Consider the following 15,000-nt stretch of genomic DNA (forward strand, 5'->3'; position numbering starts at 1 on the left):
TGAAACCATAGTTAGTAACTTCAAAATGGCCTCACCAAAGTGATAGAACCCTGTCATTTAGTCCAGCCTATCAGCCAAGAAACAGGAAAATATATATATTTTCAATTATATAATAATAATGTTCTGGTTGTAATGTACAGGTATTTAAAAAATTATATTATTAAAGCTGTTATTTGCCCTGGATCACTTTTATTTATTTGTTTAAAATAAAGGTAAATCGTTGTATCTATCATTGTATTTAGTTAATCTAATAAAATAAGTGTGATTATTAATCCAATAATCGGTAATAACAATAAAAATTATTATATTCATTAATTATTATTATTACTAATAGTAGTATTCCTATTAAAATTGTTTGTATTGTATTTATATAATTAATATTAGTAGCAGTGTTTGCAAATATAAATGAATACATAATTACATTAAATGATTTTTGGGGGGGGCGGTAAGTGTTACATTTTCCATCCATCCATCCATCCAATTTCTACCGCTTATTCCCACATTTTGAATTTTCAAATATTCTATGTTCTAGTCGTAATGTTGTGGTACTTTTTGTTTTTTAAGAATTTTATTTTAATTAATTATTATTTATTCACTTTAAAAACAAGAACGTTGCTCTAACTAAATATATAAGTAAGTAATGATATTTAGTTCAATTAATTAAATAGATTGAATAATTATTCAGTTAATCATTCAATAATCCATAATAGGATAAACAATTAGCTGAATAATATTCGTATTATAATTATTATTATTAATATTAGTAGTAGTGGTATTGGTAAAAAAAATAATTACATTATTAAATTAAATGATTTTTTGGGGGGTTGGTGACAGCTTGATTTTCCAAATATTTTATGTATTTGTCAGTCATAAATTATTGTTCTAGTTATAATGTTCTGTTTTAATGGCTTTTATTTGTATCACTTCTATTTTTTTTTTAAAATTTAAAAGTATTTTCCTAACTAAATAACTCATTTTAAATAAATATATAAATTAATAAAATAAATGTAAAAATTATTTAATAATCGGTAATGATAAAAAAAATAATTAAATCCATAAATATTATTAATATTACTTGTAGTTTTATTCCTATTAGTGTTTATGTATTTTGTATTCATATAGTTAGTATTAGTAGTAGTGTTTGTAAATACAAATAAATATATTAATTGATTAAATGAAAATTTTGGGGGGTTAACATCTTGAATTTTCAAATTTTAATTCAGTGTCCACCATAAATTAATGTGCTAGTTGTAATGTTCTTGTATTGTTTAAGGCTTTACTCTTGTAATTATTTTTTCAAAACCAATTTTTTTTCCTAAATTAATATAATTTGATTTAGTTAATTTAATCACATAAATGTAATTTTTACCCATTTTACTACTATTTGTAGTAGTAGTAGTAGTAGTGTATTCATTTGAGTATTTCTTCATTGGATATTAATAAATGAATAAATATTTTTGGGGGTTACATCTTAAATTTTCAATATATTTGATTTCTTGTCCATCAAAAATTATGTAAATGATTGATAAAACATTTAAATAGAATACAGCCCAATTGTCTCCCCCTACAGTTAGTAAGATGTACTGTAGTTTACTTTTAAGCAACTGCAATACATCAAAATAACGCTTCTGTGTTGTAACCGCTTAAAATTAAAAAACAATTATAGAATGCAGTTTGTTTGAATGAGCGCACAACTCTAAACAATAACAATACCGCTTAAGCTTAGGCAGTGATTGGCAGTAACAAGCTACATGTAGCTAAGCTACGTAGCTTAACTACTAGAGATGCGCGGCTAGGCAATTATTTCATCCGCAACCGCATCACAAAAGTCGTCAACCACCGGCCATCCACCCGAACTAACATTTTATCAAAACCACAACCGCCCGCCACCCACCCGTTGTTATATATCTAATATAGACGATGCAAGGCAGAAAGGAGACTGATCCAATGCAGCAGAGACATTCAATGCGTGCCACGCATTAATATCTCTTGGCCACCCATTAGAGGCTAAGAGATATTAATGCGTGATATTATTTATCATTATTTTAATATTATTGTCATTTCCATTAAGAAAGTGTTGACTATTATTGTTATTTGTTTTCCCTGGTCTTTAGTATTCCCTTTTTTAGTTTGTCGCGTACCACGTTTGCTGCCGGCGGTGCCATCTTTTTATTTTTTCCTTCTTCTTCTGTTGTTTTGTGTTGTGCTGTGTCACGCCAAATTTCTTCCCCCTACAAACACCCCCCCATTTACTTCCGTGGTCATGTTTCCTCTTACGTCATTGACAGCGATCGATAGCACTTCGGCTTTGACTGCCCGTCGCTGGAAGGATACTTCGTCTTTGACAGCTGCTGGGATCTGAAGAAATCCATTATTGGGTTTTTTTGTACAGGCGCGAAACAGGACAGTCGCGTGCCGGTTAAGGACCCCTGGCAACTTTGTGACTTTATTGGACGCAGCCCCGGAAGTAAATGGGGGCGGGGGAAGGTTTTTGCAGGGGGAAGAAATTTGGCGTGACAGCTGCAGCAGTGCCTAATGAATAATTGCCTGTTTCAAAGAGTGCTGCTCGTTTTTCGTATGTGGGTAACAACATTTAACTATGTATATATATTTCCGGATTGGTTCAACCGCCACTCGCCCGAATCTATTTAAAATCAATTTTTTTCGTCATGCATCCGCCCGACCCGCGGATTATCCGCGGACTCCGCGGTTGTGTCCGCAAACCGGGCATCTCTACTAATCAGTGTTGGGACTAACGCGTTACAAAGTAACACGTTACTGTAACGCCGTTAGTTTCGGCGGTAACTAGTAATCTAACACGTTATTTTTTATATTCAGTAACTCTGTTACCGTTACTACATGATACGTTACTGCGTTATTTAACGTTACTTTTTATGTAGTATCGGCTAGAAACAGAAGATCTGAGTGTTTTTTGTGGCAGCGCTGTGGCATCGTTCTTCTGAATCTCTTGTGTCACACGGAGGAGGCGCGCTGTGTGTGTGTCTGGGTGTGGGAAGGGGAGGGAGGGGTGGGGTGTGCGCAGCAGCATTCGTGAGGGAGGGGCGGAGACAGAGAGCGAGAGAGTTGTTAACACGCATGCGTCGCCAGGCTCAGCTTTCTATCCATAGATTTATCAGATTGAATGTTTTATTATCTATAGCAGGGGTGTCAAAAGTGTGGCCCGGAGGCCATCGGCCCACAGCTAATGTTTTAAAGGCCAACAGCACATTCTAAAAATACTATTAAAATAAACAAAAACATAACAAAAGTGAAATAAAAAAGCTTAAAGGTGAAATATAATTTAGAAAAAGTTGCAATGTTGACTACTAAAACAAAGCTGTTTTTTTTTCTTTCAAACTGTCATTGCTCAAAACATAATATTGAATCAAAATCAATGTGATTAGGAATTATAGTACACACACTCTGTCAATTCTCTTATATACTCTTTCATTCTAGTCTAGACTTCTAGAGTGTTTGATTATCACATCACTCTAAATGTATAGAATATAAAGTTCACAAACATAAAGAGGGATCCTAGTGGGCCAGGCCAATATTTCCTTATCTCTAAACTAAAACTGGGGAAATGTGTAGAGTGTTCTGGGCTTCAGACATGATTTTATTTCAGAATTCCTTGAGAGAAAAAACGCCTGGTTAGGCTTTGGTATATAAAAATAAAGTTAAAGTACTTATTTGGTTTACAGCTATGTTGTTATTATGCTGTTTGTTACTTATGTATGTTATGTTGCAGCTATTAAAAATAGTTTTGTCAATTTGTTCTGGCCTAAAATAAGTTGGCCCTTTGAAACATATCTTTGTCTTTGTGTGTTGTATGTAGACCACATTGCTTAGCAGAGTTCAGTGATGCAAATGCATGTCAAGTTGATCAACAGATTGTATTATTCTCCAGTGCAATAACAGTGCTGAAATGAAGGCTAAAAGGGCATTAATGGGAGCTTTAAAAAAAGAAGAAGAAAAAAAGAATTAACTAAAAAGTTACTTTTCACAGTAACACATTACTTTTTGGTGTAAGTAACTGAGTTAGTAACTGAGTTACTTTTGAAATAAAGTAACTAGCAACTGTAACTAGTTACTGGTTTTCAGTAACTAACCCAACACTGCTACTAACTACATTTTCTAGTAGCTTGGCGATAGCTAAGCTACTTTTTTAACGAGTAGCTTTTCCTGTAGCTTAGCTACATTAAGACCATGCAGCGAGGTAGGTTGCATCAAAGCTACAAGCTACAAAGAGAGAAAATGGACTGGGAATCCCGGCCCCCCCAAAAAATGAAAATACAATGACCTGGATGAATGAGAACATCCATACATGCGGAGAAAATCAGATTAGTTGGTGTTCGTATGATGAGTCACAATTGGCTAAGGTTAGAGCGAAACATTACGGACTGTCCAATCAGAGGTAAGATAAGGCGGGTCATCGAAACTCGTAAGCAAAATCATAACAGTCACGCACTCATGTCACATGACGACGAGGGAGTCAGAGACAGAGGGACGCTTCAAGCTGACCACTCGAAACAAAAAAAAAAGATTAGATTTTTCGTTGAGTAATGAAAATGACGTGCAGGAAACCCACAATAATGCATGTCCTTGGCCATGTTTGTGTTGAGAGAACACAATGCTCAAAACCTTAGTTTTTAGTTGTTTTGTCTGTGAACCAAAATAATAGCTGCTCTCTTCATCTAAGACGTCCAACACAAATTTAAACCACACACATTAAGATGAATTGAGTTCTTGAAAAGTTTTACTGCACATAACTATTAGCAACTGTTCCCAAACAACACACAAGTCATTCTTTTTTTGTCAAGATATAGATCGGTGCTGTTTTTTGTTATTTTTTAGAGAAAATGAATAACATTAAAGGGATGGGCCAAAGAAAAGGCAAACAAAATAAAAATAAATACATACAGTGAGGTGCGGGGACTCCTATAGGAAGTTATAGGGTGTCCCCTGCTAAATGACAGATAGTTAATAGTAATGGACCTTTATTGGGTCTATTTGTACACTCAGTTACATTAACATTAATATTATACACGTGGGCATAGATAGAAATGCCGTTAAATGTAGCTTTGATGTAGCAAGCTACTTTGGCCGTGTAGCTTGTAGTGTATCTTGCTACAATTCTGCGGGGAGAGCTTCCCCTGTAGCTTAGCTACATTTAATGGAGAGTAACTTTTAGGTTAGGTTAGGTCACTTTATTAGTACCTGAAGGTAAACTTGTTTTGCAGCCAGCAAGATCAGGACATCCATATACCGGTAAATATACAGAGAAATTAACATCTTAGATATGCAATACAAAGACCTACCACATAACAAGCATCATAAACATTGCCAAGATCATAAAATAGTACATGTACTCAAACTTTGAGTCTCAAAGTTCCCCATAAAAAGGATAAAACATGAAATCCCAATTAGATAAGATTTGGGGACAAGCCAGAATAAAACAACATAATAAAATAATAAATTGCACGAAAACATGCACCTGGGGTTAGGTTGATTGGCCCTAGTGAATGAATGTGTGTGAATGTTGTCTATCTGTGTTGGCCCTGTGATGAGGTGGCGACTTGTCCAGGGTGTACCCCGCCTACCGCCCGTGTGCAGCTGGGATAGGCTCCAGCAACCCCCGCGAACCCGTAAAAGACAAGCGGTAGAAAATGGATGGATGGATGCACTAAAATAAATATAGGCAAAAAAAGGTACTACAGTTTATTTAGTTCTGCTGGGACAAAACTACATCTGTACCGTTTTGTTTTGCCTCCTGGTACTAAAAACCTCCGTCCAGGTGGGAGAAGCTGAAAATGGCTGCGTAGGTAGTGAGATACATCAGTTAAAATAGTGAGCTATCCTCACTACGTGGTTGTTGTAGAGCAGGAGTGTCAAATGTACGGCCCGCGGGCCGGAATAGGCCCGCGATCAGGTTTTATCCGGCCTGCGTGATGAGTTTGCTAAGTATAAAAATGAGCCGACATTTTTGAATGAAAGAAACTGCTGTTCTAGATGTCGCAATAGCAATTATTTGTATCTGTAGATGATGCTTCATATGTGAAAAAAATAAAAATAAACCACATGATGTTAGTGCACCAGTTGAGGAAAATTAGCAAACTACGTAAATAACATCCTGTAATTAGATTTTGATATTTTTTTTTTTATCTTGATAGATTGAAAATGAACACCAATGAGTTGACTGATGAACATTATCACACAATTTATTCAGAAAGTATAAATCACGACAAATAAAGGTAGAATATTATTAACTGCAACATGTAAGGGTAAAAAACAACAACATTATAATTTGTACATTTTCAGAATGTGCTTGTTCTATTTTTAAACAAAAAAAACAATCTGAATCTTATTTTTAAGTTATAGTGCCGTGATTTTACTAGTCCGGCCCACTTGGGAGTATATTTTTCTCCATGTGGCCCCTGATCTAAAATGAGTTTGACACCCCTGTTGTAAAGGGTGGCTGGAAACAACTGAGACTCACCAATCAATTTACCTGACACTTTAACAATTTGATTTAGGGAATTCTTGTTCTTTAGTGACAGGTGACTGAACCATGAGACCATAGAGGACAAAACCGATTCTACAAAAGCACGGTAAAACACGATCATGATGGTCTTGTCGACATTCAAATTAAAATGAGACAGTTTTCTCAGACAGTGCATAGCTCACTACATGTTCCAAGTAGCTTGCACATCACTGTGCTAACGTTTACAATCCTAAACCATAGTCATACCAAAGACTATAAACATGGGACCCATTACCTCCCCGCTTGGCACTCAGCATCAAGGGTTGGAATTGGGGGTTAAATCACCAAAATGATTCCTGAGTGCGGCCACCGCTGCTGCTCACTGCTCCCCTCACCTCCCAGGGGGTGGAACAAAGGTATGGGTCAAATGCAGAGAGTAATTTCACCACACCTACTATGTGTGAGACTATCAGTGGTACTTCAGCTTTAATCAGTTGTCATTCTTTAGGTAATTAACTACATAAACAAAACTTACAAAATATTGTGTACATCAGACAATAAAGCATACAGTATATGCTTAATATTTGCTTCCAATACATAATCTGGACCACACATGGAGGAAAATTTTTTCGATTCTAGACCACCACAACCACACTTTTCAGATACACAACGTTGTGCGTCAGTGTGTGTGTGTGTGTGTGTACCATCGACGAAGTTCTGTTTACCCAGACTTCCATAGGGTTGCGCAAAGTGACCACAGCTTTAATTGTAGCAAGATGTGCACAGCTTGAGTAATACTTTTATGACCTCCTTCCACCCTCCAAAAACACACACATTTGTGAGACTCTTTCACTGATGACTGAGGCCCATAATTATACACTTGAAACAAACTCCATTTCCCATCACGGGGGCATTAAATGGACTTCCCGCTAATGCTGGTCCAAGTCCACCTGTCATGCAGACGGGAGCTCACGTGTCACAATGAAGGAATTGTCCTATACAACGCATTGATGCAGATATTGTAGGCAGGAGAAGAAGCAGATTCCACAGTTTTGTTTTCAAACTTGTGGTGGAATGACATTTTTTCAAGTTGGACCTCTCGCACTGGTATTCCAGGAAGAGGTGTTTGTTGGCCTGCAGCTTTGTCGCTGTGTTTTTCCTGTGTTTTCACTTTAAAGTACTGATAGAATGGAAAAACAAGCTGCTTCTATATTGAAGTGATGATCAAATCTGATTTATGACATTGAAATACTTTAAAGTTTGCGAGTAAATGGATATGATAGCTACGAGTTTTTGAAGCTGTGTACTTCACAGATCCAGATTTAGTGAAACACTATACAGGGGTGTCCAAACTATTTGACTTGGTGGCCATATTGGGCTAAAAAAATTTGGCCGAAAGCCGACTGCATGTAAAGTTACAAAAATATATATACACACATACAGTATATATATCTATACATAGATATGTGTAAATATACAGTATATACATAGTATATTAATATATTATATATGAAACATTATATATATACATTTATAAATATAACTATATATAAATGTATGTATATATGTATAAATATATATGTATAAATATAGATATGTATGTATGTATGTATGTATGTATGTATATATATATATATATATATATATATATATATATATATATATATATATATATATATATATATATATATATATATATTAGGGCTGTGAATCTTTGTGTGTCTCACGATTCGATTCAATATCGATTCTTGGGGTCACGATTCAATTCAAAATCTTTTCTTTTTTCAATTCAACACGATTCTCGATTCAAAAACGATTTTTTTCCCGATTCAAAAGGATTCTCTATTCATTCAATACATAGGATTTCAGCAGGATCTACCCCAGTCTGCTGACATGCAAGCAGAGTAGTAGATTTTTGTAAAAAGCTTTTATAATTGTAAAGGACAATGTTTTATCAACTGATTGCAATAATGTCAATTTGTTTTAACTATTAAATGAACCAAAAATATGACTTATTTTATCTTTGTGAAAATATTGGACACAGTGTGTTGTCAAGCTTATTAGATGTGTTGCAAGTGTAAGCCACTGTGACACTATTGTTCATTTTATTTAAATTTTATAAATGTCTAATGATAATGTCAATGAGGGATTTTTAATCACTGCTATATTGAAATTGTAACTAATATTGATACTGTTGTTGATAATAATCATTTTTGTTTCACTACTTTTGGTTTGTTCTGTGTCGTGCTTGTGTCTCCTCTCAATTGCTCTGTTTATTGCAGTTCTGAGTGTTGCTGGGTCGGGTTTGGTTTTGGAATTGGATTGCATTGTTATGGTATTGCTGTGTATTGTTTTGTTGGATTGATTGATTAAAAAAAATATATATATATTTTTTTAAATAAACAAATGTTTAAAAAAAATCTATTTTTAAAAAATGAGAATCGATTCTGAATCGCTCAACGTGAGAATCGCCATTCGAATTCGAATAAATTTTTTCCCACACCCGTAATATATATATGTATGTATATATATATATGTATGTATGTATATATATATATATATATATATATATATATATATATATATATATATATATATATATATATATATATATATATATATATATATATATATATATATATATGTATATATATATATATATATACACACACACACACACAGATACACACAATGTATATACAATATATCTATATTTATACTGTTCTGAAGTATGTGAACTTACATATACAGTATATTAAATATATGTACTTTTGTAATTAAATAAGCATCTAAATAAATTTGATATTGAAATCACTACACAAACTTCAGTTATTTTTTATTATTATTTATTACATCTGTGTCCTGTCTCAGTCATCTATGATCACGTTTACACAGCTGTTTTTACATTTAATCTGCGATCGCAATGCTTTAAGTTTACATATTAATTTCATACCAAATTGAAGAGGGAAGTTGACCAAACATGTAAGAATACAGTACAACCTGCGGTAAAGCCATTTTTCTCGAGGGTAATCGGCAATTCACTGTTATATGGATGTGCGCACGCACGCACACACAAACACGTTACAACGCTTTTTTTTTTTTTTTTACATAGCAGAGCGTTGATTGTGACGTTAGAACAATCATTTGTACAAAAACACTTCAGTTTGCACTGAGTAAAGCAAGCTATAACAGACTAAACAACACATAGTTTCAACTATTCCAACTTTAACAAGCCCCCTCCACCAGACTGTGACGACAATACAATATGAAGTATAAACGATAAACCGTTGAGTATTAAGAGGATATGAAAGTTCGACTTCAACCTTGTTTCTTTTCCTGACGACATCCTTAAAGTCTCGTAATCAGAAAAATCAAGCAGCTAAAATGCACCAAACTTGGGGAAGTGTGGAGAGAGTGTTTTGCATCATGCACTGTAGTGAATTTGTGTGTGTAATTTTAAATTATTTATACATGTTTTATAATGGCCACAAAGGTCAAAGAGCAGGAGGTGTGTTTAAAACTTTTAAACTTTAATTTGGATTGGGTCATATCCAGTATATTGATGCTGCACTCAAGTAGATTTCTAATGAAATTCTTGGTCATTGGCCATCTTTGCCCACAAGAGGGCGGCTATACCACTCCATTCCTATCCACAGGGGACTACAGTTAGACAATAACATGCCGTGGGCCAATCTTCTTGTTACATTTGTCATGTCGTAGTTGAGACACCCCTGCAATATAGCATCCTGCAGCAGTATTGCTAAGTGTAATACAAACTACGAATATAATACAACGATTGCTTACTGCACAATGTCTGCTCTAACTACGATGACAACTGATAGGATGGCCATATCTTCCTGTTTAGATGAAGAATTAATCATAAATCAGAGCCCTCATTCACTCAATTGTTAGCGGAAATTTTATTTTTTAATTTATGACTTAAAATGCACAGAAAAACATGTACGTGTTCATGTCTTACATGAGGATTGTGAATGATAGACAGCGCATCTCTTTCTATCCTTCCATCCATTTTCTACCGCTTGTCCCTCTTGGGGTCGCGGGGGTGCTGGAGCCTATCCCAGCTGCATTCGGACGTACACCCTGGACAAGTCGCTACCTCATTATTTTTGCATATATCCAGTATGACTGATCTGAGTGCAGAAGCGTTCCCATCGTGACGTCATCCCACCCCGAGTCTATAGAAATTGCCGAAGACATTTGAAGCGAAATAATCAAAATGTCCGTCTAAAATTGTGGCATTTTAGATTAGACGGTATGTTCGCATACTTTGAGGATTGTAAATACGATTGGATATGGTTTAATGGATACAATGAAACACAATTAAGCATATAATTCCACTCTACTGGTACTTTAAAGTGTCTGCCTGTTTGCTTATATCTGATGCTGTGTTTTTGTGTGCGTGCGTGTGAGTCACAGCAGGTTGTCTCCCCGTGTAGGCGGGAAAGTCAGACGGCGGGTTGGATGAATTTGGAAGCACAAACACTTATTTTGTGCATTTGCCGTGCTTGGATACATTAATCACAATAGGCAAATATGCTTTATACAGAAATGTAACAGAACGGAAGAGTTTAATGGATACTTTTCTGTGTGTGTACGATTTTAAAACGTTGCCAAATGTTTTCCCTATATTGGTCCTGTTTTGAAATGTGCACTTGTGGTCATCCAGCATGCTTTTTTAACTGAAATTCACTACATTAGGTACACAACAGCTGCAATAAAAATTCTGGTTAAAAAATAACACTATTTTATATTTCTTTTTTTTTATTAAATAAATTACAAACTGGGGATGGCGTGGTGCAGTTGGGAGAGTGGCTGTGCCAGCAACCTGAGGGTTCCGGGTTCGATCCCCACCGTCTACCAACCTTGTCACGTCCGTTGTGTCCTTGAGCAAGACACTTCACCCTTGCTCTTGGTGGGTCGTGGTTAGGGCCTTGCGTGGCAGCTCCCGCCATCAGTGTGTGAATGTGTGTGTGAATGAATGAATGTAGTGTCAAAATATAAAATGAAAAAAGTGTCAAAGCGCTTTGAGTACCTTGAAGGTAGAAAAGCGCTATACAAGTATAACCCATTTACAAATGTAAGTATAATCGAATTCATTGAAAAAATATTTTAATGATAGTTTAATTTTTTTTGTATTAATTGCATTTGTAATTGTATTCATTGTAATACTGTTTAGTAAAATGTGGGAAAAAACAATGATAAAAAACCTTGTGGCTCTCGGCCTATCAGTTTCATCACGATAATTGTAAGTTACACAAAATGTAATAAATACCAATATTGTATGTGAAATAATGTTTGATTAATATTTTTTATTTTATTTTTTTCTCAAACATGATGAAACATTTATTAAGATTAAAAAAAAAGGCACAAATAATTCTGTAATTCTGTAAGAAAAATAAATAACAATATAAATGAAATAAGTATTTTATACTATAATCTCTGAGGTAATTCATAAGAGAAAATATGTATGTATATTTGTATATAATTTAATGTGATATACAGCAGCAATGCAATTTAACTATACTGTATATACTGTTAACTGTATATAATTAAATACTTCATTACGTATAATTTATTTGATATAACTGATTTATATTTGTATGCATGTCTATTAATGATTTAAATCTCGATTTTAATAGTTTTTTGAAATCATTTTCCATGGGGATTTTTGGGGGGGAATGAATCATCAATGTATAAGGTCACGTATGCAGTCTTGTGTAATTTGAGAAAATGGATAATGTATGTATATTTGTATACAATTTAATGAAGTATACAGTAGTAATACCATTTCATTTATTTCATACTATAAACCGACTATGGTTAAATACCACATTGAATCTAATGTATAACTGATTTATAATTATATGCATATTTGTGTTACTGTAGATGTTCTAAATCTCGATTTTAATATATTCTTGGATTTTCTATTGTATTTATCGGGGGAAATAAACAATACAAATTACAAAAGAGTATGTAACGTCCAATTTGAAACGAAAAATTATATGGTATGTATATTAGTTTGTATGTAATTTAAATGAATATATTTCAGTAATACCATTAAATTATAATATACTACAAACTAACTATAAATGTAATACTTAGAAATAAGTTAGAAAAATAACTTAAATCACACTGAATTATAAAACTAATAACCTGAATATAAATTAATAATTGTTTGGATTTTCTATTGTATTTTTATTAATTTTTTTTAGTACAAAACAATGTAAATTATAAAGTGTATTTAAGTCAAAATTTGTAGGATAAATGTATGTTTCGGCGATTTGTAACAAAGTGTTACAGGATATGCTCATGAGTTTTGATTCAATACGAGTATTAACCACTTTATTAGGCACCACTAAATAACTACACAATTTGTATTGGCTTTCATTCATTGTGTCATTTTGTTTGAGTGTACCTAATGTTTTGTCCTTATGGCGTCCACCAGGTCAGGTGTCGGGCAACAACAACACCACCTTCATCTCCAGCGGCCAGGTGGTGAACTTCAGTGGCGACGTCATCGTTGTCTACGTCGGCCAGACGTCCTTAGGCGGCGACGACGCCGCGTTGGACGACGGCTTCGGGCGTCCCGTGCAAGAACAGGCCAGTGAGACCGCTCCCTTTTTCCAGAGTGGTAGTTGCCTGAGGTCAGAGGGGGACAATGTTACCCAGAAGCCCTTGCAGGACGACACGCTGCAGGCCCAAAAAGCCACTGAATAGTCGAGAAGCACTCAGCCCAGTGCATGACGGGTAACCTTCATCGGCATCATATTTTTATTATTGAATGGAAACTCCAAAGGGGTAGTGATACTATTAAAACGGATTAATTGACACTTTTGCTGAGTCCCCTACAAAACCTAATTGTTATAAAATCATCAAAGTACATATTTGTATTCCAGCTACAGTTAAAAGTTGTCTAAAAAGAAATGTGGTGTTTCTCAGAGTAACTTACTTACTTGGAGAGTATATTATATATAGTAATACAGTATATATAAATACAATAAAGAGACACATCCATTTTTGGTACGACGCTTGTATGAAGACTTGTTTATATTGCACCAAATGTGCAGTTACTCTTGGGAAAAAAATGCTGTGCATTTGATAAGCTATTTTTTGTATTGAATATAGAAATATATATATTTCAGTATGTTTCCACATGCAAGCTTTAATGAAGATGAGAAGTTGTTTATATTATATTGATTAGTTTGAAACAAAAACAAAATGTATATGCAGTACCTTGTTGACCCGATTATAAGACGGCCATGAATATAAGACAACTGCTTTTCAGGACTTAATGAAACGGCATAACTTTTCTTGCCTTCCAACTGTTGAGAAAGCCAGGCCATTTGTATGTGTGAGTGACAGGAAGAAATGCTCAGACGTACTTAGGGAGAGGTTAACACCACTTTGCATTTATAAATCTTTACACCCTGGATATATATACAGACGTGGTCAAAAGTTTACATACACTTGTAAAGAACATAATGTCATGGCTGTCTTGAGTTTCCAATAATTTCTACAACTCTTATTTTTGTGTGATAGAGTGATTGGAGCACATACTTGTTGGTCACAAAAAAACATTCATGAAGTTTGGTTCTTTAATGAATTTATTATGGGTCTACTGAAAATGTGAGCAAATCTGCTGGGTCAAAAGTATACATAGAGCAATGTTAATATTTGGTTACATGTCCCTTGGCAAGTTTCACTGCAATAAGGTGCTTTTGGTAGCCATCCACAAGCTTCTGGTTGAATTTTAGTCCACTCCTCTTGACAAAATTGGTGCAGTTCAGCTTAATGTGTTGGTTTTCTGACATGGACTTGTTCCTTCAGCATTGTCCACACGTTTAAGTCAGGACTTTGGGAAGGCCATTCTAAAACCTTCATTATAGCCTGATCTGACATTAAATGGACAAAGATAAGACCTTCTGGAGGAAAGTTCTGAGGTCCGATGAAACAAAAATTGAGCTGTTTGGCCACGATACCCAGGCTACCAAAAGCGCCTTATTGCAGTGAAACTTGCCAAGGGACATGTAACCAAATATTAACATTGCTTAATTTATACTTTTGACCCAGCAGATTTGGTCACATTTTCAGTAGACTCATAATAAATTCATAAAAGAACCAAACTTCAAGAAGGTTTTATGTGAACAACAAGTATGTGCTCCAATCACTTTATCACAAAAAAATAAGAGTTGTAGAAATTATTGGAAACTCAAGACAGCCATGACATTATGTACTTTACAAGTGTATGTAAACTTTTGACCACGACTGTGTGTGTATATATATATATATATATATATATATATATATATATATATATATATATATATATATATATATATATATATATATATATTGGAAAAAAATACAACAGGCATCACCATCTTATATTTGTCTTATATTCAGGTCAACACGGTCATTGTTTCCATGTATGTGTGATGATCATAATAATAGCAGCAATGGATGACGATATGAATATTTTTGACTGAAATTAAAATTTT

The 15,000-nt window shown here is 34.4% G+C and overlaps 1 protein-coding gene across 1 annotated transcript in view; it reads left to right on the forward strand.

Annotated features, from left to right (window-relative positions):
* Positions 1–13,964, forward strand: part of tnfrsf11a (tumor necrosis factor receptor superfamily, member 11a, NFKB activator) — a 34,333-nt gene extending 20,369 nt beyond the window's left edge. Inside the window, exon 10 of the mRNA XM_062022017.1 lies at positions 12,948–13,964. Coding sequence (XP_061878001.1) covers positions 12,948–13,219 — 272 coding nt within the window. The 3' untranslated portion in view covers positions 13,220–13,964. The remainder of the gene's footprint in view (positions 1–12,947) is intronic.
* Positions 13,965–15,000: the final 1,036 nt, after the last annotated feature.

The sequence above is a fragment of the Entelurus aequoreus genome, linkage group LG15, assembly GCF_033978785.1.
Source record: "Entelurus aequoreus isolate RoL-2023_Sb linkage group LG15, RoL_Eaeq_v1.1, whole genome shotgun sequence".
Taxonomy (NCBI): Eukaryota; Metazoa; Chordata; class Actinopteri; order Syngnathiformes; family Syngnathidae; genus Entelurus; species Entelurus aequoreus.